The sequence below is a fragment of the Zeus faber genome, assembly GCF_960531495.2.
Source record: "Zeus faber genome assembly, chromosome: 14".
Classification (NCBI taxonomy): Eukaryota; Metazoa; Chordata; class Actinopteri; order Zeiformes; family Zeidae; genus Zeus; species Zeus faber.
Genome location: NC_137200.1, coordinates 2141670 through 2168507, shown reverse-complemented (window position 1 = coordinate 2168507; position 26838 = coordinate 2141670). Strand labels below are relative to the sequence as shown.

Sequence of the window (26838 nt, the reverse complement as noted above, 5' to 3'; positions counted from 1 at the left end):
TGGATGTTTGAGGGACGAAATTGTTGCAGTAAGATTGTGATGGATGAATGCATAGGATGTCGTTTCAAAATCGTTAACAAACAAATACAGTGTTTATACTGTTATGATGAAGTAAAACTTTAATGTGCTACAGGGGTGTTGCTAGGATGCAAAGACATCAGGGACTTAGCCCGACCAGGCTCTAGAAAATTTGTCGACGGGGCCCACCCCTATGTGCATATTGCTTTTAGTGTGATGCTTTTAATCCATTGACTGATTTCTGATTTTTTAGAGGAGGCTATGTAATTGATATCAACAAAATGTTATTGTTTAATTAACTAATTATTTAATTTTTATTATTGAATTGCTGCCGTCAGTTACTGTCCCCTACTAGAAAATAAACAATCAGGGCGAATTCACAAAGAAATGTATTGTGGCCGTTAATAGCACCATCAATATTCTTATATTTAGATATTTTGATTTGAGTTTCCCAAACACAGTACGTTTAGTTTACCAAGTCCAGGTCTGACCACATACACACACACACACACACACACACACACACACACACACACACACACACACACACACACACACACACACACACACACACACACACACACCTTAGACAAAGTAGCAGTGGTGGTAGACTCAGGTTAAAAACTTGCGCCCGCTATCTGGGCTGTTTTAGCATCCGATTCACAAAAGATATTGCGCTGATGATATGACAGCGGAAAGACGCCCATAAAGTTTTGCTGCTGAGTGCCATTTACCCTTGTTTTGTGTCTGATTGCGGATTCGCTGAGATGTGCGGATTCAAACACGCTATACTTTTTAGATTAAAATGACTTTGTATTTGCAGGTTTATGTGCAGTGACTATAAAACATTTCAATAGTATGAGTAAATCTAAAATAAAACTTACTCTTCCCACACAGTTCATTTATTACATGATTAAAATGTGTATATATTTACAATTTTACTTATGAAATTCTAATTCTTACTGAACTTTAATATTACAATGTAGTAGTAGTTGAACTCTTCTTGCAGACTCACTCTGTCCTAGATGCAATAGCATACAAATACTCCATGTTGTATGCCCAGCATGCTGACAGCACAGGTTAAAAATATAAAATTAAATAAAAATTACAATGGAGAAATGACAACGGTTGATTTAATATATATTGTTATATTGTTATATATTATCTACCACAAAGTTTTTCTTGATGTCAGTGGACCCTGCAGCCTTTTGGATGCAGCGGCCCGGAGCTTTCCATGGTTCTGCAGGTTCGATGCCATCTGTGGTTCAATGCCAGTTTTGACCACCACCATTCCCTATAACTTTTAGTTCTTTTTCAATATCTTATACGTTTAATAGAAATTATGGAACCGTTTTCTCAACGCTTGTAACACCTTATTTGTCCAATAAATTATTCAAAGTTTCAACAAGTTGCTTTTGGAGTATGTTTACTGCCCCCCCTGGATAATTCATTCGGGTTGGGCCAGCATTCTATAAAATGTAAATATTTTTAAATAGTTACAAAAAAACACTGAATCACCAAAAGAGGAGCTATCTAATCTGGATACTTTAATATTGGAAATGTATTCAGAAATTTTCAATAAACTAAATCCTAAATCCAGTAAGCAATAATTGAAAATATAGTCTTCATTAAATTGAGTTTTAAAGACACAATTTAAAATGTAAGATATTTGTGAGATTTTCAACAAAACCGAAGAAATCCGAGGGGTAAAAGCTTTTAGGGAAGTTTTCTTTCCACTATAGGAGAAATGAAAAAATGCTATTCTGCATATGTTGCAGGAAATAACATAACAATATAATCACTCAGCCTACCGCTGCTCTTATGGACACTAGCTTGTGGCACCATCTTCTCATGCTACATGGAAACTACAATGTGAGTCCCCAATCGTCCCACATGTAGATGTCCAATTTATCAGCAAGAACAGTTAAAAGATTAGTCATGTGAAGGGCGATTTCTTTTTTTTGCAGAGCGAAATCATATCAAATCAATATTCCATGTTAATGTATACATTTGTATTTTGTAAATAGTTATCTAATAATCCCACTGTCCACAACGCGTATCACGCTGATTCCCACGCCGCGCTGGGAAACTCCAACCACGTCTTGGTCCACCTGATCCCCGCATAGAGGCAGAAAGTCAAACTGTCTAAACCTGTTGAACTAAGAAGTGGAGCGGCGATCTGCGGGAGTTCCTGGACTGTACGGACTGGGAGATGTTCAGAACCGCCACCGTCAGTCTGGACAAAAACACAGGCGTTGTGGTGTTGTACTGTATATCAGTTTCTGTGAGGACAAGTGTATGCCGACACGCAGCAGGGTGAGTTATAACAATGACAAGCCCTAGTTCACAGTCCAACTCAGAAGGCTTCGTTTGAAAAAGGTGGCGGCATTTAAAGGTTTAAAGTGGTAAAATAGATATCTGACAAGGCGGTGAAGCCGGTGAAGCCAAATGGCTGTATTCTGAGAAGTTGGAACAGAAGTTCTCAGCCAACAAATCTGTCAGTGTGGAAAGGGCTGGAGTAGATCACCAACTATAAACCCAGACCTTTCCACGCCCTGAATGACTTCCGGCTTGCAGATGAAGTGAATGAGATTTGCTGTTGATTTGAAAGACAAAGGGACAGTTCGGACTCCACCTCCCAATCCCCCAGTCTTGTGTCCCAGCACTCACCTGGGGCACAAGATCCTTCACCCAACGCCCCCTCAACAAGGACTTTATCAGAGACTCCTGAAACACCCAGCCTGAGCTCACCCCTACCCCCATCACACCTTCTCTCTATTCAAGAGAGAGACGTCAAAGGGCAGAACCCGTGCAAGGAAGCTGGACCAGATGCTGTCTCCCCCTCCAACAGTGTTTGTGTTTGTAGTTTCTTGATGAATTTGATGTGTTGATGAAGAAGGAGAGACCGCTGACGCTGACTTGAGTAAAATAATAGATTTATTACAAAAGAACAGCATCAGACCAGACTTGCCTAGGACGTCCGGGAGAGAACCGAGCCGGATGGATTCTCTGTCGAATGAAACTCGGGTGGGTTCTTTTATGCTTGCCCAAAGACAACGTTGACCATTTGGTTCCCCTACATAGGTCACCGGTCACATTTCACCTCCCTTATCACCAGGACCCCTGGTGATGTGCTCTCTCTCTCTCGGGACCCCTGGCACCGTCTCCTAGTAATTATCTTATACAATGGGGCTGTCTTGGGACGCCACACATTCCAAGACTGGTTATAATATACCCTTCTGAACAAGCTTAGTCGTAGCAATACAATAAATTTGCGGAGTGTGAGAGCGAAAAACCCATGTGGCAGCTTCCTTTCTTAGTTCTTTCAACAACAATCAAGACAGGAAAATGCTCTCACGGTTCCTCTGCCCCAGGCAACCACCCATTGCACTCCAAATCAATTAACCGCAAAGAAGAAGGGTTGAGAAAACTGTACAGGATGTTACATATAAATGCATACATTCAGAACCTCAGAAATAAATCAAAAATTTTGTCCAAAGTCAGGTGGTCGACCCATCGGACCCTCCAGTGAACCTGTCCCTGCCTATCATCAATGTCCCTCAACACCCCGCAAAAAAATAAAACACCTGAGGTCCTAATATATCCATTTCACTCTGTTACAGAGAACTTCAAAGAAAACAATACTCAATCAAAGTAAAATGTCTCGCTAAACATATCTACTGTAGAGTACAGACTTTTCATCAATAATACAGGTTACATTGTAAGAAACAAACTCCAATATTATAAAAACCTGCATAACACATATGTATGTATTGAACTGTTGCTTTTTAACACCATCAATCTTCAATGATATTTCACTCGACACTCCTGATCATGATGTCCTCATTCAGGATCCGGCGTCCATTTTCATCCTCCATTTTTGAATGTCCATGTTTGAGTGTTGGAGTACATTAGGCTGTTAGGATCTCCGGACACAGCCAACCTCAGACTGGTCCTGAAACAAAAAATCACCGGCCAGTATCTTGCACACACATCAAATATAGTATAATAATTTCACTTTTCCATTACACTTTAACATTATTCCAATATATGATTAACATTTTCCTTTTCCCCCTTTGCCCATTTTCTCAGTCAAAAATAGTATTGAGTCTATGACGGAATCAGATATTCAGAATAGATATTTCTCTACTAGTGTTAGCTCCTAACTACACACTTCTACCCAATTCAGACCTGTAAAACAGGTAAACAGCTCCTAGACGTTGTTTAATTCCCAAGTTTTGCAGAATCAATTTTACTGTTTTATCCACAAACTCTTTCCCATTATCTGAAGATATGCGATCTGGAAGTCCACACCTGCTTATGACCTCACGACACAAGAACTTGGCTTGGCAACTGACTGAGCATCTACGACCACGATGGCCTCGCTTGTCCTCCTCTTGGTTGGACATGCCTCAGTCCCCCGTGAAAATATCCACGACGACTAACATGTATCTTTTACCTCCTACTGGTCTTATCATGTCAACAAAATCCATGACCAACTCACGCATGGGACCTGTCGGAGTTGGAATGTGACCGGGTGGACTCATCACACCCCTCCGAACATTTTTTTTAAGACAGATTGTATATCTGCCTATGACATAATCAATTTACTCAAGCAAGTACGGTGCCCAAAAACCATACTCTTTCGTGATCTTTCTCCCCCCTTGCAACATGGGCTAACCCATGTGCTTCCTGACCCATCAGACCTAGTAGGACAGGGGTGCTACCATCAGTCCTTCATGATTTCTCCGCAGACCAGTTGACTCTTGTGTGGCCCCTCGGTCCAACCATAATTGTTTATCTATGGCTGACGCTGCTTCTTGCATCGAGATCACATCTCTGAGCGTGATTTTATCTTCCAAGTCCACTTCATGGATGACAAGAAGAACTTTGTCTGCCTTGTTTGCTCCTGTAACTGCTTTAGCAGCCTCATCCACTGCTTTGTCACCTTGAGTAACTCTTGACGTGTCCATTTTGTGTGCTGCACACTTAGCTACAGCTATTTCCTTTGGCTTCATCGTTGCATGCAGTAATTTCCTTATCTGAGCATTATGCTTCTCTGTCCATGGGTTATTGTTTGACCCCAATAAGCTACTTTTTCTTGACAATACTGTAGCTTCTTCCATCCTTTCTCCTATATGCTTCTGCTCAAATCCTTCAGCCACCATTAAAGTCATATGTGGCACACTTTTCTCAATGTCACGCTCTTTATCAAGATAATCATCAGTGTTTATCTTCATAGCTGCTCCTTTACTTCCTCATTCCACCACCAAGAATCCTCTCCTTTCGGCTGCTCCCGTAAGGGGGCGCTGCAGTGCATTATCTACCTACAATTCCTTCTGTTCTGCTCATCTATTACCCTTCTCTTTGGCCTTATTATCCTCATTCTTCTTATCCACCAACTGTATTTGGTTGAGTTTTCTGAAAGTCTCCTGGTCCTTGTCCTTCTGGTCATGCTCCTTTTTCCTCCACTTTAGCCCACATCCGTCTGACTGCGGGTCGTATCCTCCAATAGCTTCATCCGGATCACTCACACTCTCTTCTCTGATTTCCAGACTTCTGACTTGTTGCCTGCTTCCCAAATGGTTCCTTCTCTTGGTACTGTTGGAGCTCTGATACATCTTTATGGTCGTTGTAGCCTTGCCCATCTCTATTATTTGCTCATCCTCATCTGAAGAGATAGTTGCCCTCCATTGTCATCACTGGGAGCTGGGGATAAACATCAGTGAAAGTCACCTTCTCATAAGGCGGGGGCTTCTTTACAGATGCTGTATGTGAGAAGGGTGCGGTAATCTTCTCCATCAATTTTTCTGCTTCCTTTTCACTTTTCTTTATTTCTTGTCTACTTTGTTCTCTTTTTTCCTTTGCAGCTTCGAACCATGTCTGTCCCTCCTTTACGAACAGCTGCAGAATGCCAAGTTCCGTTTGTCTTTTCTCTGTGCGTCTCTTTCCTCTTTTTCCTTTCTTTTGATTTACTTTATATGTAGACACAAGCACCTGCATTGTTTTAATGACATCCGGGTTAAGAGTTCTTTTAGCCGGCCACGGTTGTTCAATGTCAGGCCACCGCTTGCTTCATTTTCCTGATATTTTTGCAATATCTTTAATAAGGGGATTATTCTTTCGCACTACATCAATAGGAGTGATTACTTTTGTAATTCTTGTATCCATTTCTTTTATTGTAAATCAAATTGATTTATTTAAAAATTATTTATAAAGCACCGTGTAATCACACTCAACCAAAAACAACTGAATTTACCAACCCCAAAGGAGAAACAATAGCTTCCCACTTATGAAAGCAACTTCACTTGTTCATGATCTGATACATCTGATGATACTCATTTATCTTAAATTATCAAAATGTACATCAATGTTCACCCTCAAAACAGCTTCAATCAAGATAAACCATACTCAGATAATGAAACCAATATTCACAGCACTCAACCGTATTTAAATCAAATCAGTTTTTCTGCATTTGATCAATCAAATCAATAATACTCCATTAATTAGGCGAATGCCTTGATTAGTCAGTCCGTTGCCAAGTCTCTTACTAACTAATTGCAAACACAATATAAGAAAAATAACTACTGTAATCCTATATGTGAAAACAAGCAATCCTGTAGGTTATAACTAGATGTACACACATATAGGTAAATGCAATTGTCTATTGAAAAGAGTTTGTGGATAAACCGTACTGGCCTTATTCATTCTGGATTCAGAATTCTTATGTGCTGTCATCCGCAAGCTCCCGGTGTCTGTGAAGAACTGCTAGATGTCTTGTCATCTGCCCCTTGGATGATCCAATTCAGACACATTCCATCTTCTCTGTCTTTCCCCCAGCTTTCACTCAGCAAAGTAAAAGAGAGGAAGAAAGAAAAAACAAAAAGAACAACACAAGAGTTTAGTGTCTTAAGACCACTCTAAATTCCTATACATATATATAATACAATTCAATGAGACATACATTATCAGCTTTTTTATTTCTCGCACATTTGAAATAAAGCAATGTTTTCTTTTATTCATACGACGCATTTAAATCTAAAGAGTATATTAGTCAATCTAATATCACCTCTAGTTAATTATTTTTATTCTATTTTCCTATTTAATTCAATTTTATTTATATTTATTTTAATATTCATTTATTTTCTTCTATCATACTTCTTCTCCGCCCCTCTTGTCAGGGGGAGTCGACTAAGTTCCACTCTATATGAAGCACCACCCCTTGCTCCACCTCTTAAATTTAAGCACAGCTTCCAGTTTGCACTGGTCGTCAGCGAGCGAACATCCTGTTTCAGCTCCCCTAGGCCACGCAGAGTCATAAATCAAAGCTGGTTCCTTGTACTCAGCAGCCGAAACACAAAACCTCTTCTCTTGCATCAAAAATTCAGCTTTTCCTTCTATTTCACCAAGACTACCTGCTCCTTTAACCAACAGGACTTACAACAAGCACTGTCACACACACTCCAAGCACGAAGACAAAAAACTCACACACCAACCAAACAATGCACAAATCCTACCCCTAATTCAGAGCAGAAGATTTTCTTTTCTTTTCTGAATGTGTACATGTATGTGTAGGCAGACTGTTTCTGGTGATTCTAGTCCTTCTCTCAAGAAGGCTCATTTTGTTATCAAATATATAAAGTCCTGTGAAGGTTCAAATCCTTTATCAAATGTATAAAATGTCCTTGAGAGAAAAAGGCTCATATATTTATCAAACGTCCTTTAAAGAAAAAGGCTCATAATCTTTATTATCAGCTTTACAAAGTCCGTAAACAGGCTCATATATATTTATCACTAAAGGGGCAAGAAATGTTTCTTTTATGTATTATTCACCTGCTCACCACATATGTATACCTATTAATAACCCATGTATTCTATATATCATTTATACATAGACACAAACAATACACAAATCTCTTCACATCTCTTACGCGCGGCACACTCTCACACACCAAAAGGAAAAAGACATGTCTGTCCAGCAACACATCGGATTCTCCAAAAAGTTCAACAGCGCTTAACTTTATACTTTTACGTCAACTCATGTATACTTTTCTAATTTCTTTAAGATTTTCACTTTGGCCAGACTTTTAAATTTCACTTTGGCCAAACTTTTTTTCAAATTATCCTTTTGTGTGAGTTTATAACAACATTGATATTAAAATTGACTATCTCTTGTTCCTACAGGGGCTGCAAGGAATCTAGGTGTCATTATTGATGACCAACTGACATTCTCGGACCATGTTGCCGCCGTCTCCCGGTCCTGCCGCTTTGCACTATTCAACATCCGAAAAGTCAGGCCATACCTGACCCAATATGCCACTCAACTGCTGGTAAAAACCTTGGTGATGTCCCGTCTCGACTACTGCAATGCCCTCTTAACAGGCTTGCCGGCCTGTGCGGTGAAGCCACTTCAGATGATACAGAATGCGGGGCGCGACTGGTGTTCAACCAGCTAAAGAGGGCACATGTCACTCCGCTGCTCATCGAGCTCCACTGGTTACCTGTAGCCGCTCGCATCAAGTTCAAGTCTCTTATGCTGGCCTACAGAGTGATTGTTGGGAATGCTCCCACCTACATAAATGCTCTTGTAAAAGCATATGTTACCCCCCGGATGCCGCGCTCATCAAATGAGCGTAACCTGGCTCTGCCGGCCATACAGCCACGGCAATCCAGGTTATTGTCATTTGTAGTTCCACGTTGGTGGAACGAGCTGCCAAAAACCACCAGAGCAGGGACCTCCCTCTCTGTCTTTAAGAAGCACTTGAAGACCCAGCTCTTCAGAGAGTACCTCCTCTCCTAACTTACAATTACTTAGCACTATCTAGCAGTATTTATTGTTACACTAATGTCTCTGTCGCAATGTAGCTTGAATGTTATCCTCCCTTGTAAGTCGCTTTGGATAAAAGCGTCTGCTAAATGACTAAATGTAAATGTAAATGCATGTTCACTGTGCACTCATTCTCTTCAGGGCTGGTTCAGCCCTGCTTTTCCCCATTTTTTCCTCAAACTTTATTTTTCATCCTTTAAGCCTTTTACTTGGAACTCTTTTTGCTTCACTTTTCATCTTTTTCATCTTACTTTAGGCTTTTAACTTTTATCTCTTTTTCACTTTTCATCTTTTTCATCTTACTTTAGACTTTTAACTTCATTCATATAATTTTATTTTGAGTCAATTCCCCTGGCCAGGGTTATTTCCTCTTTGTTTTTCCTACCTAGATTTGACTACATTTTATTTTCATTCGGCAAACTTTCACGCAGCATTTAATGTACACGTCTTACTTTTTAAGGAGATACGGGCCCTGTCTCCATTAATCTTGCATGGTTATTGAAATAACTTAAAGCTACTAGTTCTGCCATTCTACAATTACTTTTTAATTAAACTTTCTCCACATTTACAGCCTTTAACTTTTACTTTTAACTTCATCTTTTATTTCTCTCGTCTCTATTCTCTATTTCAACTTCTCTTTTTCTTTGTTAATTATTCCCTTATTCCCCTTATTTACGTCTTTTACAACTTAATAAACCCCAATTTAGATGAAAACTCCCTTCACACATTCACACATCATCTCCATACAATTTGCTCTTGTCAGTGCAGTCTATCCGCCCAAAATACTACCGCTTCAAAATCCACACAGCTCAATTTGTGAGAAAACACTCACCCTGAGAGTGGTTATTCGCTGGAGCAGGCAGCATCGGCAGATGAGGCCCAGCAGATCCTAGTTCGCGCAACACTTTGTAGTTTCTTAATGAATTTGATGTGTTGATGAAGAAGGAGAGACCGCTGACGCTGACTTGAGTAAAATAATAGATTTATTACAAAAGAACAGCATCAGACCAGACTTGCCTAGGACGTCCGGGAGAGAACCAAGCCGGATGGATTCTCTGTCGAATGAAACTTGGGCGGGTTCTTTTATGCTTGCCCAAAGACAACGTTGACCATTTGGTTCCCCTACATAGGTCACAGGTCACATTTCACCTCCCTTATCACCAGGACCCCTGGTGATGCGCTCTCTCCCTCGGGACCCCTGGCAACGTCTCTTAGTAATTATCTTAAACGATGGGGCTGTCTTGGGTCGCCACACTTTCCAAGACACCTCATGTTCACAGACACAGTTCACAGGCTTCCAAGCCTCAACCACCATCCCTGTCCCCAAAAAGCCAAGGATCACAGGTGACTTAATGGTTACAGAACCCTCGCTCTGACTTCTGTGGTGATGAAGACTTTTGAATGCCTTGTGCTAGTTCACCTCATGTCCATCACCCCCCTGTCACCATGTGCGACTCCCCGGTCAACCTTGCAGAGTCCTTCTGTTTCCTGGACACCACAATTCCTTAGGCCCTCAAGTGGGAGATAAACATCAGCTCACTTATTAAGAAGGCCCACCAAAGCATGTACTTTCTGCTGCAGTTGAAGAAATTCAACCTGCCAGACAATGATGGTGCACTTCGCTGCTGCCACTGCAGAGGACAAGGGCTGGCTACAGCGGATCATTGGTTCTGCAGAGAGGTGATTGGCTGCAACCTTCCGTCCCTCCAGGACCTTGAGGCAAGAGGTTGCCACACACACACACACACACACACACACACACACACACACACACACACACACACACACACACACACACACACACACACACACACACAGCTTGGGCTAAGCCCCTGATGTCTTTGAATCCAAGCATCACCCCTGGTGACAACCTAGAAAATATATAGTTTATAATCATAATTTATAACATAGCAATAACTTATCCTGTGCATAGGATCACATTGGATATTCTGTATATTTTATATATTTTACTATTGTTGTTTAGCTTTTTTTCGGCCATTTATTTGGCATATTCTGCATATGTTATATATTTTACTATTCTTGTTTTGCTTTGTTCGGCTATTTATTTGGCTATTTTTAGTTATATATATATATTTTTTTAATTTACTTCTAAATCTATTATATTTTGATTTATTTTTTTCTTACATTTTGTAATGCTTATCTTCTGTAGACACACAGCAATAATCACGACAAATTCCTAGTACATGTGAATACCCTTGGTGAAATAGTCACTCATTCCGATTCTGTGATGAAGGGCAAAGGTTTTTGTTTGTTTTTAGGGCAATTTGTCTTTGCTGACGCTCTTGAACTAGGTATACTAGTTATAAAATAACTTCAAATCAATATTCCATGTCAAATCTATTCATTTTATTTTTGGTAAATAGCCATGTAATAAGCACAATGTACAGGCAGCAGGTCATTATCGCAAAATAACCTCTGAGGGTGATCAGGACCCTAACATGAACGGGGTTATTTTGCAATAATGACCGGCTGACTGTAGTGTCCTTAAAAATATGCTCACATAATGAATTATTGTTTATTATCGATTATTGTTACAGGCAAAAACATCAATGTGATGTTATTGAGTCATATTTTTGGGAGAACAATTTTATGACACAAAATGCATTAATCATTTCATCAAAAGCTGTGTCGTCAATAACAGGTTAGCAAGGGAACGTTCTTAAATCCTCTTTTACCACTGCGGACACTTCAACCTGTAAACACTGCAGTCCCATCACATACGGTAATGGTGTCTTCAGAGACCTGTCATTAATGTTCATCAATAATTCAGAGGCTTTGCACATCATTGCAGCATATCCATGAGACTGTTTATCCTTAAGAGACTTCATTAAGATATTTGTTTTAATTTTCCAGAGAACGAAGTTCACAGACAAAAACATTTCATCACCTTTGTCATGTTGATTCGAAAATGTCATTCAGGCATGTTTGAAGTTTACTTCTCAAGCACACAATTGCTGCAACTAAGTAAACTTCAATTTTGCCAATTTACTGTAATTCTTAAATTTACCTTGTGCTTAATTATTTGACATCAACCTAGTTTGTCTAGATTGTTGAAGCTGGCCCCTTCAGCACATTAAACAATTTATATTCTTACACAGTTAAGTATGTTATCCCTTATATTACCTTCTTCAATGTAATGCCTACTTGAGATTTCAGATGTTATAAATTTGTGACAACATAATACATTAATTGGTCACTGCAATTGATGAGAATTATTGTTCTATGGTTTCATTTCACCATGCATTTGTCATAAAGTTTGCAATTTAAAAATTGCACAAATTCTAGATAACAAGTGTCTTGTAAAATGAGACACCAACATATATAATTATTATAATTATGTTTTAATACACATAGCAAACAAGCCAAAAGCATGGATGACTTTTTTTCAGATTCAGGTTTAATCATCAACCTTTAAATTCAAAGATCATAAATACATACAACAAAATGACACAATGGTCCAAACTAGAACATGGGGAAAAAATATACAAAGACATACAGAATACATGAAAACCAAATCCCAGTAGTCTAAAATAAACAAAATAAGGCCAGGCATAATAGCTACGTGATAAAAGCAACATAATGATAATAATAACAATAATAATAAAGTTGTTTTACGTCTTATGTTTACCTCAGTTGATCGTTAAAATGTAAGATGACGATGATGATGTCCACAAATCTTCAAACATTTTTTCAATGGCTGCTGGCATCATTGTCTAGATTGAACTGAAATTAGCTGTAAAAGAATAGAAAATAAAAACAGATTTCTGACCCATTCAATTCTATATCTGAACTTAAAATGGAGAGGGGGGGGGGGGTCTAGTTTAATAGTTTTCCCCTCACCACAGGTATCCATCCTTAAGTTCTGTAAATTTGTGCCGGACCATAAACGTTGCTAAAGCATCTGCTACCTGGTGACAGAGGGGAGAGATAAAATCACACGTTATACATGCAAAATACCTTAGTTGAATTTTAAAGCAAAACAGATGCTTAGTCAAGATCACCATAAGACCTGCTAAAGGGGAATTCCACCGCAAAGCAACATTAAAATCATAACAAATAGAGGCATAACTATTTACGTCTCCCTTTGTGGCCGTCAAACGGAATCTGCAGAGAACTAGCGCCAGCAGTGAGAGCAAATACAGTAAGCAAGTTTTCTATAAATAGAAGAGGCGCAGGGCGGAATTCCCCTTTAAGACTCTACAAGGCTTACTTTTTCTGGTGCGTCCTCGTGCACGGCGTGACCACACTGAGGGAGGACCTGCATCTGAAACTTCCCTGCGGATAATCATAAGTACGCATGATTTTTAATCTTGGACACGATTGAGGTTGGCGCAGAAAATTTGACATTAGCTGCACCAAGTGCACATTCATGGGACAAAGCGGGACTGAAATGTTGAATACCTTACCTTGCATCTGCCCAATTGTAAGGTCTTTGTCAAGTCTGTCCACTCCTACAGGAATTGGAATTAACAAAAGGGAAAACAAACTTCAGTATCGCTTAGCGAGTAGTTACAAAATATATTTCCAGTATTATTTGCAGTTATATTTGGTAATATTTAAACTGCTCTTAAAGAGTAATGATGGATTAAATGTGGAGTACAAATTTCAATTGTAAATGGACGGGAAGACAACAAAAAATAAAATAAAGATTTGTCGTCATAGCCCCCCCATATATATTTAAAGTTGCAAAAGACAACTTTTTTGCTTTTACTTATCATTATGAAGTTAATGTTGATTGCACAGTGTAATAGCTATAGAATAATGACACCATCAGCGTTAAGATTGGTTCCCTATAAGCCTCGATTTCACTATGCAATACGTACGGACTGCCACCGGGTACGATATCCTGGGGAAATGAAGGATCGATTTACGGCCCAAAGGAATTGCGTTAACCATTACAGCAGCCACACCTGTCTTGGTTCTAGGTAATTGGGCCCGGGATTAGAGGTGCCTGTATGCCTGTTGCTCGTCAGAGCATTCGACAAACAGGTAAATCACACAAACACGCGCCTCTGTCATGACAGGTGTCCATCTGCTCCCGGCTTGTTACATCTTGTCACTCTCTACAATAAACTGGTGTGTTTGCAACATCTGCCTGGGTCTCTGTGTCAGAGGGCCCTGTGCCCGCCACATACATCTACAATAAAAACACACTAAAAACACACTAATTATTGGTTTTGTTTGTACAAACAGGGAACGGGGATGCACAGCGGAACGCTCAGTGGAGTAGGGAAGGCGGTGTTACGTAAAAAACCAAGAGGACAGCGGGGAAAAAGGGAAAATGCAGGAAAATTCTGAGAAAAATGGGAGGGTTGACAGCTACGCATTTCTTACAGAGAACTTGCACTGAAGAAAAGGTAAAGCGATTCGGTTGTCTTTGCAACGGCCGTGCGAACAATAATATCACTTGGAAACACTAGAGGGGAAGGTTGAAAAGTTCACTATTGCCCCTTTAAAGTGTGACCGCCACTTCAAAAACATTAAAAGATAAATGTTTTGTACAGTTATACAGAATATCAAAGCCGGAATTGCCAGTGTCCGCTGGTGAAAAGTCTGACCTGCGAGCAGGAGCAACTTTGGCACAGAGCAGGAGAGGAAGAGGGCAGACAGGCCTCGGAACCAGCCCTCCCAGTATTTCTCTGTCTTGGACAACTCCACTCGCCAGGTGAAGATGCTGTCTTTCTTTACCTGCAGGTAGAGCTCTCAGTATAAGTTCATATGAGACACACACACACACACACACACACACACACACACACACACACACACACACACACACACACACACACACCTCTTGCTCAGTTTCCTTCATTCTCTTTTTGTTTGATTCTTCCTCATCCTCCTCTTCATCCTCTTCTATTATGCCTTCGATACTATTAGAGATACCAGGACTGCTGTTTGGTTCCTCCCACCTGTCAATGAGGTATTCTTATGCCAGGAATAGGTGCATTAACACAACCACATGCACACACCAGGGTTTGTAAAGCTTAAAGATATAATCAACGTTCATTCCAGAACCTTGATGCTTGAGTATAATATATGTAAACCGTCACCTTTTTTAGACCTGATTACTCTCTCACAAGTGTATATGTGGTGTGGGGATGGTGTGGTTTGAGCAGCCACACCTGTCCTGGGTCTAGGTAATTGGGCCCAGGATCAGTGTGGCTGTACTCCTGTTGCTTGTTGATTGGTCTACTGCAACAGGTAAAATCCCCCCTCACACACACACACACACAGAGGAGCCCATGTCATGACATCTGCATGTCCATCTGCTCCAGGGCTTGTTCCACCTGGCCCACTTGCTGCAATAAAAGTGGTGTGTTTCTACTCCATCGTCTGTGTCTCTGTGTCAGAAGGCCCTGAAAACGCCACTTGGGTGGTATGTAGTCGGCGGATCTGCCACAGTATAGTTAATTGACATTAACAAAATGTAACTCCTCTTCTCTTGTCATTGACTTGCACTAAACACTACAGAAAAACTTCCCACAATTTTCAAGACGTTTATTCACATTTCAAAAACATTTCTAACATCGAAAAAAGGAACATTTAAACAGAGCATATTCAGGCCTTTCAAGTCTTTGTATGAGTCCTGATGGCCAAAATACGCTGACTTACTTTTTAACCTGACCCCCCATTGAAACCCGCGCAGACTCTATGTTCCGGATCTGTCCACTCTTTACACTGAAACAGAAGGAAAAATATTAAAAGGATATTAAATATTGGTGGTAACAGATGTAATCTATATAAGAATAAGTGGCCCGTTATAAGATTAATCCCTGAATTTTAACAATAAGATCTCATTACTTTAGTCAGAATTCTGAGATTATTCTCAGATTTCTGACATATTAGAGAATTTCGTTTCACAACCAGGAAACAGTCATCTATTAAATTACCTTAACACATTGTTGTGTTTAAATATTTGTACTTTGGGTTGGAGCATAATCATCAATGTTGTGGTTGATTTAGTTTTTTTGCATTAATGTTTTTACCTCCACTCAATGGCATTTTCCAAAGATTTAAACGTCTTTGGCCGACTCCTGAGGAAATTCTGCATGCTGTTCAAGGCATCCATCGCTGTGCCTGCGTCCAATAATAGAATACAGTTGTTACTGTATCAATTTATTGACAGAAGAACTATCAATTTATTTATATGAAGTAATATTTTGCGATAATTTCTGTTCAAAATCTACAATATTACGTCAAAATCCAAAGGCCAAACAGGGCACAAGGACTTGCCTTCAACCACGTCGATGACGCAGAGGCCGAGTAGTGATGGTATGTGGTTCGCTGCGGCTGTGTGAACCGCTATTGCTCCGCCCATGCTGTGTCCAACAATCAGGATCGGAGGAGGGTTCTCTCCATAGAGAGCCTCCACTACTTTGCCAATGTCCCTTGTGAAGTAAACAGCAAATTCATCTTCTTGAACCCAGAGTCAGATAAGAAGGTCAATACCAATTTTATCCAATGTATCCTGTACCAAGACAGCAACAGCATGCTGTGTTAGATCAATGCAAGACTGCAGAGGGGTTAAACTAGCCTAGCTCCTGTGAAATTAGAGTGGTTACCCCTAATAGAAACACAGGGATGAAATTGGTTTTTACCTTCTCTGAATCTGGGTTCGATAGACTGAAAAAGTGGAGTAACCCTTTAAGGTGTGATAACAACCCATTTTAACATTGCAATTAATTTTTTTGTACTGTGGGTCAATCAACTATAACATTACTGTAAATGAATGCTCATGTTATCCTTACTAAAGGTATGTTTGTCACAAAAAATGGGAACCTTGAAAGCTGCTTTATTCTTTACCGTAATTTATCAGGAAATTGGCAGATTCTTGACGGTAGATTCAATTATCAATGCTAAATCAGCCAAGTAGCATGTAAATTACAAAATAAAATAAATAAATAAATAAATAAAATAAAAAACAAAGCATGGCTTTGTATGATCGCTATCTGGCCTGACGCAGAAAATCCTTACTAGGTCTCAGTTGCTTTTTACACTTTCCAAACTGATTACAGGGCTGTACATGTGTCAGCAGGTAAGGAAACGCCCCTCTCTGGTTCTCTCTATAAAGGTCATTATTAAATGTTCACTAATCCAGGTGAAACTCCTCCCATATAGTAATAATGAACACAAAGGCCAAAATACAGTGGCATCTAACATATTGTGACTACTTACTTGGCCATCGTCTCCGCAGAGAGGTCTTCGGTATTTTTCACTTTAGTGTCACCTGCAAAAGAGGAAGATTTATTAAAATAATGCATCTCACTTTATTAGGAACACTTGTACACCTACTTATTCATGCAATTATCTCATCAGCCAATTGTGTGGCAGCAGTGCAATGCATAAAATCATGCAGATACGGTTCAGCAGCTTCAGTTAATGTTCACATCAACCATCAGAATGGGAAAAAAAATTTGATCTCAGTGTTTTCTACCGTTGCACGATTGTTGGTGCCAGACAGGCTGGTTTGAGTATTTCTGTAAATGCTGATCTCCTCGGATTTTCACACGCAACAGTCTCTAGAGTTAACTCAGAATGGTGTGAAACACAAAAAGCATCCAGTGAGTGGCAGTTCTGCGGACGGAAACGCCTTGTGGATGAGACAGGTCAACGGAGAATGGCCAGACTGGTTCAAGCTGACAAAGTCTACAGTAACACCAATAACCACTCTGTACAATAGTGGGGAGCAGAAAACCATCTCAGAACGCACAACACGTCGAACCTTGAAGCGGCTGGGCTACAACAGCAGAAGACCATGTCAGATTCCACTTCTGTCAGCCAAGAACAGAAAGCTGAGGGCAGAGGCTCACCAAACAGGGACAGTGGAAGACTGTAAAAATGTGCCACAGCACACAGATGGTAGGGCCAGAATTTGGTACCAACAGAATGAATCCATGGACCAAACCTGCCTTGAGTGATCAGTCCAGGCTAGTGGCAGTGGTATAAAGGGTGGGGACTTTATTCTTGGCACACTTTGGGCCCATTAACACCAATCAATCATTGCTTGATTGCTACGGCCTATTTGATTATTGTGGTTGACCATGTGCATCCCACAATTTAACCATCTTCTATTGGCTACTTCCAACATGATAATGCTCCATGTCACAAGGCAAAAGTCGTCCCACACTGGTTTCATGTACATAACAATGAGTTCAATGTTCTTTAGTGACCTTCCTAAACACCAGATATGAATCCAATAGAACACCTTTGGGATGTGATAAAACTGGAGATTCGAGCTGACAAATCTGCAGGAATTGCATGAGGCAATCATGTCAACATGGACCAGAATCTCAAAGGAATGTTTCCCACATCTTGTGGAATTCATACCAAGAACAATTTGAGGCTGTTGAGCTCTTTTAGTGACTGCGATACCATTTTACGTCATTTCTACCAATTATTCACTGAAAGTATTCTTACTTTTAAATTTATTTGCTGGTTTAATGGGTTGATTACGCACATTTGAGTATTTTTCGAGCTTATTGTGCGTAATCACCGGGTGTCATTTCACTGCATATATGTATGACCGTATGTATATGTATGTGACAAATAATCTCTTGAACTTGTCTGTTAATGACAAGAATAGCCTATACTGTATTGTGAAAGTCTGATACAAGGTAACTGGACCAGCAAAAAGACTTGTGCTCCCTGTGGGAGAAACAGGTGGTCAATAAAGCAAAAAAAATATCAGCCAATCTGACCATGTTCTGTCCAGTGAATTCACTGTAATGCCCTCAGGCCAGCATTATAATGTGCCTCATAGGTGAACAAACCATTACATCAGTCACTGACTTTAGTTACTAAATCAAAAATGCAGACGGTAGTCATTTCAAATCATTGCTACATTATTTTAACTTGGTTATTTTATGAACTATAACAAATGTGTTAATCTGTTGCCTTTGAACTATAATTACCTGTGAGTTGTGTATTGACTGGGTTAGCTGTTAATTAATTACCTTTCTTGGCATCAATTAAGTTGTCTAAATTGAAATATTAAGCAAAATCTATTTTTTTTAAAGGCAAATAAACAATTTCAGTTGATTGGACAGTTTGGACAGTTTAAATATTTGAATAACTTCTTGTTCAAGTATAATTTGTATTTTAGTCCTCTGTTTTTTATGGCTTATTCTACTTACCATGGGCTCTGAGGTCCATTGCCACAACCCTGCAGTTGATCCTGCTGCATATCACTGCCTGCAAATCAACATAATTGGACAAAGTTTGAACTAATGAGAATACAATGCTTTAAGGCAATCTGTGCTGCATTTTCTGAAATGGACTGTGTTGATTTCAAAAATAGCCCAACCATGGAAAGCAACTGTATTTCTTTCATGCCCTTATGTTGTTTGAGATGTTGCTGGCAGCAGAAAACCAAGCCAAGGGTTCACTGTAGTTTTAAAAATAATTCGGACTGCTCCCTTCTTGGCTCCACAACATGTACCTCCTACACAACCACCACCACCGCTGCCAATGCAACCTGCGCCTTAAAATTGGCCCAATATCACACATATACTTTGTTTTGAGTGATTTGCATAGACACTGATGTTAGTCAAGAGTGACAGTAGCTGTTAAAAAGAGAGCAAAATGCTGCACAGTATGTTAATTTCAATGAGAAAAGCTTTTAGACTTACAGTGAATACAGCCCAGGAGAGAGCCGAATGTCCTCCTCCATGGAGCAGCAACAGCACAGGCCCATGGGAACCACTGCAGTAAATTCTGAAAACGTGCTGGTGAATCAAGGAAACACAGTGCGAACTGCGGGGTCCATATGTTCCCAAAGTGGAATAATGCTTATCGATAAACAGTGAGCAGAAAGCAAGAATCAAGGATATGTCTTTGCCATTACCGTTTTCCACCTGGACATCTTCCATCGTTTCAAAGTATTGAATCCAGGAAAGGGGGGTGAAATCTCTCTTTCTTCCAGGTCTGTATGTAATGGACAACAAGATAATGATAAGCATCAATTTGGTACTGCATGACAAGTCTTGGAAGAAGACTAACATCACAATACACAACACCAATCTAGTAGTGTTCAGTTCAACATCACTAGAATGATATATGGTCAATTGTTGCAAAATAGAAACAGTCACAGGGACAATGGGATACAACATTACAAATACTGGTATTGGCCACTGGCCCAAAACCAGGCAAGCAATAGGGTAATGGGGAGTATCTTCAATACATTCATATACATTATAGTCCAAGGATTATGCCTAATGTGAGTTTGTTATTTGAATCTACACCAAATACATTTCCGTCTGAGCCCAAGTTTACCTACAGTTTGGGCAAAAACACTTTGCATATCAATATAAATTTAACCCAGACATTCAGTTTTTGAAACAGCTGGTCCTAAAGCTGTTAATGTATACAATTGTCATATATATTATAGGTTATTTTATCTTATTTATTGGAATGATGAGACTTAACGTTAAAACAATGCTATTAACCAACAATAGCAGTGAAGACACATAGGAATATTTCAAGAGAAATACTTCGCTGAGGAATGACACTGAATCGATTGTAAAGTGTTTAATACAGCATTCAAAATAACGTATGCTGAGCAGTTTACTAGCTGTATTGATGTAGATCAAAATGACTCTGCATTATATAAAATAGCTATGCCAATTGATAAAGCAATTCAGAAATTATTGTTAAATGATGATGATGATGCATGTTTATTAACTATTTCTGAGAATACATGTGCAGGGATGTGCAGGGATCGCAGGGATCGCGGTATGCAGTTGTTCATTCACACACAAAGAGAAAAGTTGTACATTATCAGTATGACTCAACCAGTAGTTCTGTAGCTTACTACAACAAGATTGAATCTGTCTATAGTCGTTTCTGAGATACTACACAATTCAGTCAAAGTCAGCCTATATTTGAAATCACTGGACTGCAGGCGAATATTATTGAAAACCAAGGACAAGACCAAGTAAGTGAATACTACGAAGCATCCAGTAGCAAAGGCATGACGACAACCATTCCACCCCACAGAATTCAAAGGCAAAGGTGACAAGTCAAATTCTAGGGCCAATAACTATACTATACCAAAGACGTGTGACAATATGAGGAGTCAGTCATTTGGTGTCATCACTGGCCATACTGGCAGTAATTTATACAGTGAAGAAATGCAGAGTTAACACAGGTTGTGTAATGAAACATGTGGACCGAGAAATGATTATTTGGCGGAAAAAAAACAACACAAAAAAACCCCAAACTTTTTAGCAGACAGCTAAAAAACAAGATCGATTTGTAAATAGCTCAAATATTGCTGATAGAACTAGACATTTAACAAATTGAAATTCAACTCAATTATTATAGGCAATGAGTATGAAAATACAAGTTTTCAATTTCTTTCTTTGACAATGTATCAACAAAAGTAACTTTTCTTAAAATGTAACATCTGTCATGTAAATGATAATTTTATAATAAATAAAGCTATAATAATGGGTGACCCTTGTGGCCAAAGGTAACTGCTTCTGTCGGGTTTTATCATTAGCGAACAGTGAAAACAAAGACAATCACATAAAAATAAGAATTTGTGGTTAAATACATGAAAGAAAACTCCAAAGTATAGTAATCAATAATTTAACATGTGACTACTTATTTGTTGAAAATTATTTACAATTATCAGGGAATTGCTGGAGTGCTACGTTGGTGACATGACAATGGTAAGGAAACTCAGCCTTTGGGAAGACCAAATTAAACATGTGACGAAAGGCCAATCGTACACAATGAAGATGCTGACCCCTCGCCATCAGAACGGCTGTGTATGAAGAGCATGATAATACTACCAAGATCAGACATAGCAGTCGCAAATAATTAACTGACATGAAACTCCCATAGAAGGAACTGTTATAAATAGTGGCCATAATAACATCGACTAGTTTGACAAACAAACATGTATGCATCAAGTGAGGTGGAAGTCAGGAAAGTTTCAACACTGACAATGAAGACCACACTTGCCAAGGTTGTAATAGATTACTACTCAGAATAAATACAACTGCAACATGAGTGGCACTCTAGAAATTACAACTGATAGTTCAACCTAACATGGGTGTTGCAGGAACTATTACAATGTCTATACCATTACTTGGTAAAATACACAATTACCCACTTTGTTACAGGTGGTCACCTACACCCACAATAACAATAGGGTGACTTATATTCCAAAAGTTGAAAAAAAAAAAAAAAAAAAAGGTAAAAACAGAAAATGAAGGTGAATAATTTATTTACCTTCGTGAAGATGACCTGTTTTTGTAATAAATATATAACAAACTTGACGTTTGTTTGCGATCTGTGTTAAAATTAGCTTCCTGAAGATTGGCTTTTTGTGTTATTACATATAAGACTATTTTCAAATACTGTTTTATTTGACAATTTCAAACAAGTTGCGAATAGTTTTGTCTTTTTCTATTTATTGGAATTTCTTGGACTATCGGAAGATTGCCATTTTTTGTAATACAAAAAAAATTACATGACGTGTGATCTTTATAAATAATGGGATATTTTGTTTGGTCATTCTGTCCAGATGTTTTGGACATCTGTTCAACAAAACAATTATCTGACCCGTCTTGTCATTATTCTTCCAAACTTACCAATCTATTTACATTCATTACATTTTACTGCATATATGTATGAAAGTATGTATATGTATGTGACGAATAAACCTCTTGAATCTATTTGCAAAATAAAACACATTTGACTTATATATTCTACCTCTCATATTTAAAATTGAAGAATTGGGAATTTGTAATTTGTGTCATTTGGAAAACATGTGTTTTACAGAACCCGACAAATTGTAATAGCTGAAAATACACGACCCAACCAGTGTGAGCAGTGATGGATCTACATTATAGCGCCGTACAGGCCTTGTATCTCATTCTAAAGAACCTATGCTGAGACGTCATATCCTCAGAGTAGAGTTTTATCACCACAAGCGTCACAGTAACTTATACCAATAACAAACCGCCAACAAGCCAACAAGACGGCTGCTTTTTGTAACTTGTGCTGTGTTTCACTGAACCGGGAAAATTGTAATACATACCTAAAATGAATAAACTGGACCCCGTGTATTGCTGCTATACTTATTAGGGGGCCATGTCGTAGGGATGGATCCCCTATTGTAATTGTTCGGATTTTTATTATTCTCTGAATTTTCTGAGCTTAAAAGTGTCCGGATCAGGACTACCGCTAGAGCAACGGACACGGTTGAGTTCAAGTTCAAGAGATTATTTGTCACATACATATACATACGGTCATACATATATGCAGTGAAATGTCATGACATCCGGTGATTACGCACAATAAGCTCCAAAAATACTAAAAAATACCAAAATGTGCGTAATCCACACAAGGTGCTCGCGCAGGCAGCCGCAAGGGGAGGCGCCACAATCGCGATTCTGGGTTCTATAATTATATAATAGAATTCATTGACTGTGTTATATGATGTTATGTAGTAATAGGAGTATTAAAACTACAATAACCTGGGTTAACACCTGAGCAGGCTTTTAATATACACTTTGCCTTTGTTCTGGAGTGACGACACCTTGTCACAAATTGAATAATAAAAAGTAAATATTATTTTAATTAAAAAAATAAAAATAAAAATAAAAAAAGATTATAAAAAAATAATTGCCCCCAGCCATTATCAATTAATTGTGGAGGCCAATATCCTCATCGCGATTAATATACGATTAATTGTGCAGCCCTATGCCGATTGCAATTTTCTCGGCCGATTCCGATTCCTTTATTGTAAGTCTGACCTGCCGAATTCTGATTTTCAATTTTTTATTATTTTTTTTATTATGTTCATAAAACATTGACTATTAAATAAATGTTAAATTGTCCACCAATCCTTTTGAACTTCATTTCCGTGATCAGAGAAATCAAAATTCCTTATAATTTGGTCTCATTGGGTATATATGCTGTACGTTACTGACAAATCTGATCTGATCACGCTCACATTGGGACAGCTTTACATACCGACTAATGATGCAATTTTCAGTTACCACAATAGGGAGATTGCTGTTTTTTATTATTGTTCATTATTAACTATGGAACAACAATGGAACATGAAATCATCCGAGTTCCAATAAAATACAACCTGGAACGATAACAGATACTGTAAAATAGAATATGGGACTGTCACTAAGTTTCAGTATAATGCAACCTGTAACTCTCACTGGGTTTTAGTTGGACCCAACATATTACATATTCACACTAACATGGAAATGTCCAGTTCAAACTTCAAATTAAAGTCTCTTTCCCTTTTAGTCCAAATATACATTTATATTACATTTATATGGCACTCGCCTTTCCAAAATAAACTGCAATCATTGCAAAAAATCTTAAAATAATAAATGACAATCTCACTCTCATTCACTGGAAGTCCCCCTTCGCTCACCATGCATTAAACCAACTAAATCAAATCTAACGACTCGTTTTACTTAGCGATTCGTCAAGAACCAAATCAAACTTTTCATCACTAGAGGAGCCCCTCTGTAGTGACAGCGATAGATATGCAGTCTGGACAATTATGGAATATTGCCAGGCGATAGATAAATTGTTTATCTAATGTTCTTGGTTTACCTTGAAGTACCTCTTAGCAGCCGACATTTTCTTTCTTTTGCTCTCTTTTCTGAGCGTAAACAACGCAATAACATTACATTATGTTGGTATCGGGTTTGAGTATCGGAGCATTTTTATGAGTATGAGTGTAAGAACCAGAACGTCAGACATGTCGTGGTTCAAGTTTCATCCAAATCAAATCACACAGAGCAGAAAATAGTGAAAAACTGACTCAATTTGACCAAAAATGGCCAAACCTTTAGGCTTCAGACATTCCAACGTTCAAAAACTTTTGATCAGGTAATGGAAGGAGATTAGTTTTAGAACAAGACGCTTTGGGACAGCATCCAATTTGCTATAAATGTGCAGGTTGTGGTGGTGTGCAGGGCTCAGTCTGGTACAGCCCTTGTAGAGTCCATTGCTCTGTAGTGTTAAAAATTACAAACTAGGTGTGTGCATGTTTCTGTACCGTCTTACCTGGTTGATGTCGCAGGCTGTTTGATATATTATCTCTTTGATCTTTTTGTAAATTAAGACATTCTATTCTGACAAAATGTAATTAGTCACTAACACAACTAAAATGGACCCACTGTTTTGCTGTGTGCAGCTATATATTTTTATTATCATCATATTTTAACAAGGCACACCTATATTAAAAATGTGTATTTACTGTGTTCCTGTTCTCTTATGATTCAAGAGGTTATTTGTCACATACATACGGTCATACACAATAAGCTCTAAAAATACTAAAATGTGCGTAATTATAATATATGCTTTTATGGGATGTTCTTTGTGAAGCTTTGCTTTGAAAACTGTTGAATAATTAAAAGGTCATTATTATTGATATAGTAAGTATTATTGCTACTGCTACTACTACAATACACCGATCAGCCACAAAATTAAAGGCACTGACAGGTGAAGTGAATAACACTGATCATCTTGTTCCAATGGCACCTGTTAAGGGGTGGGATATATTAGGCAGCAAGTGAATGTAGCACAACTGCTGGAAAAGTTATTGCTGGCTATGATAGAACACACAGTGCATCGCAGTTTGCTGGTAGGGGGCTGCGTAGCTGTCTGGTCAGAATGCCCATGCTGACCCCTGTCAACCACCGAAAGCTCCTACAATGGGCATGTGAGCGTCAGAACAAAACCATGGCGCAATGGAAGAAGGTGAGGGCTGGTCTGATGAATCACGTTTTCTTTTACATCATGTTGATGGCCAGGTGCATGTGCCTTGTTTACCTGGGGAAGAGATGGCACCATGATGCACTATGGGAAGAAGGCAAGCCAGCAGAGGCAGTGTGATGTTCTGGGCAATGTTCTGCTGGGAAACCTTGGGTCCTGGAATTCATGCGGATGTTACTTTGACACGTAGCACCTACCTAAACAACACCCCTTCATGGAAACCGTAATCACTGATGGCAGTGGCCTCTTGAGCAGGATAATGTGCCCTGCCACACTGCAAAAAATGTTCAGGAGTGGTTTGAGGAACATAAGAATTCAAGGTGTTGACTTGGCCTCCAGATTCCCCAGATCTCAATCCGTTCAAGCATCTGTGGGATGTGCTGGAACAACAGGCCAATCCATGGGGGCCGCACCTCACAACTTAAAGGATCTGCTGCTACCGTCTTGGTGCCAGATACCACATGACACCTGTTAGATGTCTTGTGGAGTCCATACCTCGGCTGGTCAGAGCTGTTTTGGCGGCAAGAGGAGGAGCTACACAATATTAGGCAGGTGGTTTTAATGTTGTGGCTAATTCGTGGTACAACTAAATAGTGTCAAGTATGTCGAGATTGACTGTAACGTCACGTCAGAATTTACTCCGCCTCCCCTCCATGGCCCAAAACAAGCCCCACATTTCTGATTCATCCACCTTCAATTTGAAATATTGCAACACGGTTTCAGATTTTTCATACATACTGTGAAGGACTAATCGAAAACGATTAAGTCCAGGGCCCCGAATAAGCATGAAACGCTGACTGATTAAAAGATGCTGCCCAGCGGATTGAGACGCCAGACCTATACTGTATAGCGGAGGGACACCCTGGAGTCTGGTTATAACGACGATGTAGATTACATTCATGCCATATTCCCCACGCCAAACAAACATTTAGGTTAGAGAAAATAACGGTGGCTCGATCTGTGTTCGGGACATACTGTGTAGCTAGTATGCTAACTCCACTAGCTTACCCCATTCTTATTTTCGAGCCAGCCTGCAATCCCCCTGACATTGGCGGTCTGGAGGCCAACAGGTTTAAGTGCAGCTGCTTCTCCATCTCCGTCAGATGTGGAAGTGTCCTTATCAGAACCCGCCGGCTTGAACGTTCCCTCAGTGAGGAGCTAGCGGCCACGCATTGGTACATTTAGCCAAACAAGCTACAGATGTTCCAGCA

The 26838-nt window shown here is 39.3% G+C and overlaps 1 protein-coding gene across 2 annotated transcripts; it reads right to left on the bottom strand.

Moving 5' to 3' along the window:
• Positions 1-12241: 12241 nt before the first annotated feature.
• On the bottom strand, positions 12242-26838 carry ppme1 (protein phosphatase methylesterase 1). Of its 2 annotated transcripts, XM_080013898.1 has the most exons (14): positions 26636-26838; positions 19701-19792; positions 19498-19592; positions 19003-19060; positions 17045-17096; positions 16103-16257; positions 15856-15946; positions 15482-15547; positions 14658-14778; positions 14425-14554; positions 13273-13317; positions 13077-13141; positions 12707-12774; positions 12242-12599 (listed from the first exon to the last, which is right to left on the bottom strand). In XM_080013898.1, exons 1-14 carry the CDS (start codon positions 26806-26808, stop codon positions 12596-12598), a joined length of 1215 nt encoding a protein of 404 aa, XP_079870024.1. In that variant the 5' UTR covers positions 26809-26838; the 3' UTR covers positions 12242-12595. The 2 variants fall into 2 exon arrangements, with proteins under 2 accessions (XP_079870024.1, XP_079870025.1); XM_080013899.1 differs by lacking the exons at positions 15856-15946; positions 16103-16257.

What these genes read in the sequence shown, in the direction of transcription:
- ppme1 (XM_080013898.1), bottom strand. Translation starts at nt 26,808, where the DNA reads ATGTACCAATGCGTGGCCGCTAGCTCCTCACTGAGGGAACGTTCAAGC. An exon ending in GAAAATGCCATTGAGTGGAG is followed by an intron (nt 15,548 to 15,855) that starts GTAAAAACATTA and finishes CTTCTGTTTCAG; the next exon opens with TGTAAAGAGTGGACAGATCC. An exon ending in TGAAGGAAACTGAGCAAGAG is followed by an intron (nt 14,555 to 14,657) that starts GTGTGTGTGTGT and finishes CTCTACCTGCAG; the next exon opens with GTAAAGAAAGACAGCATCTT.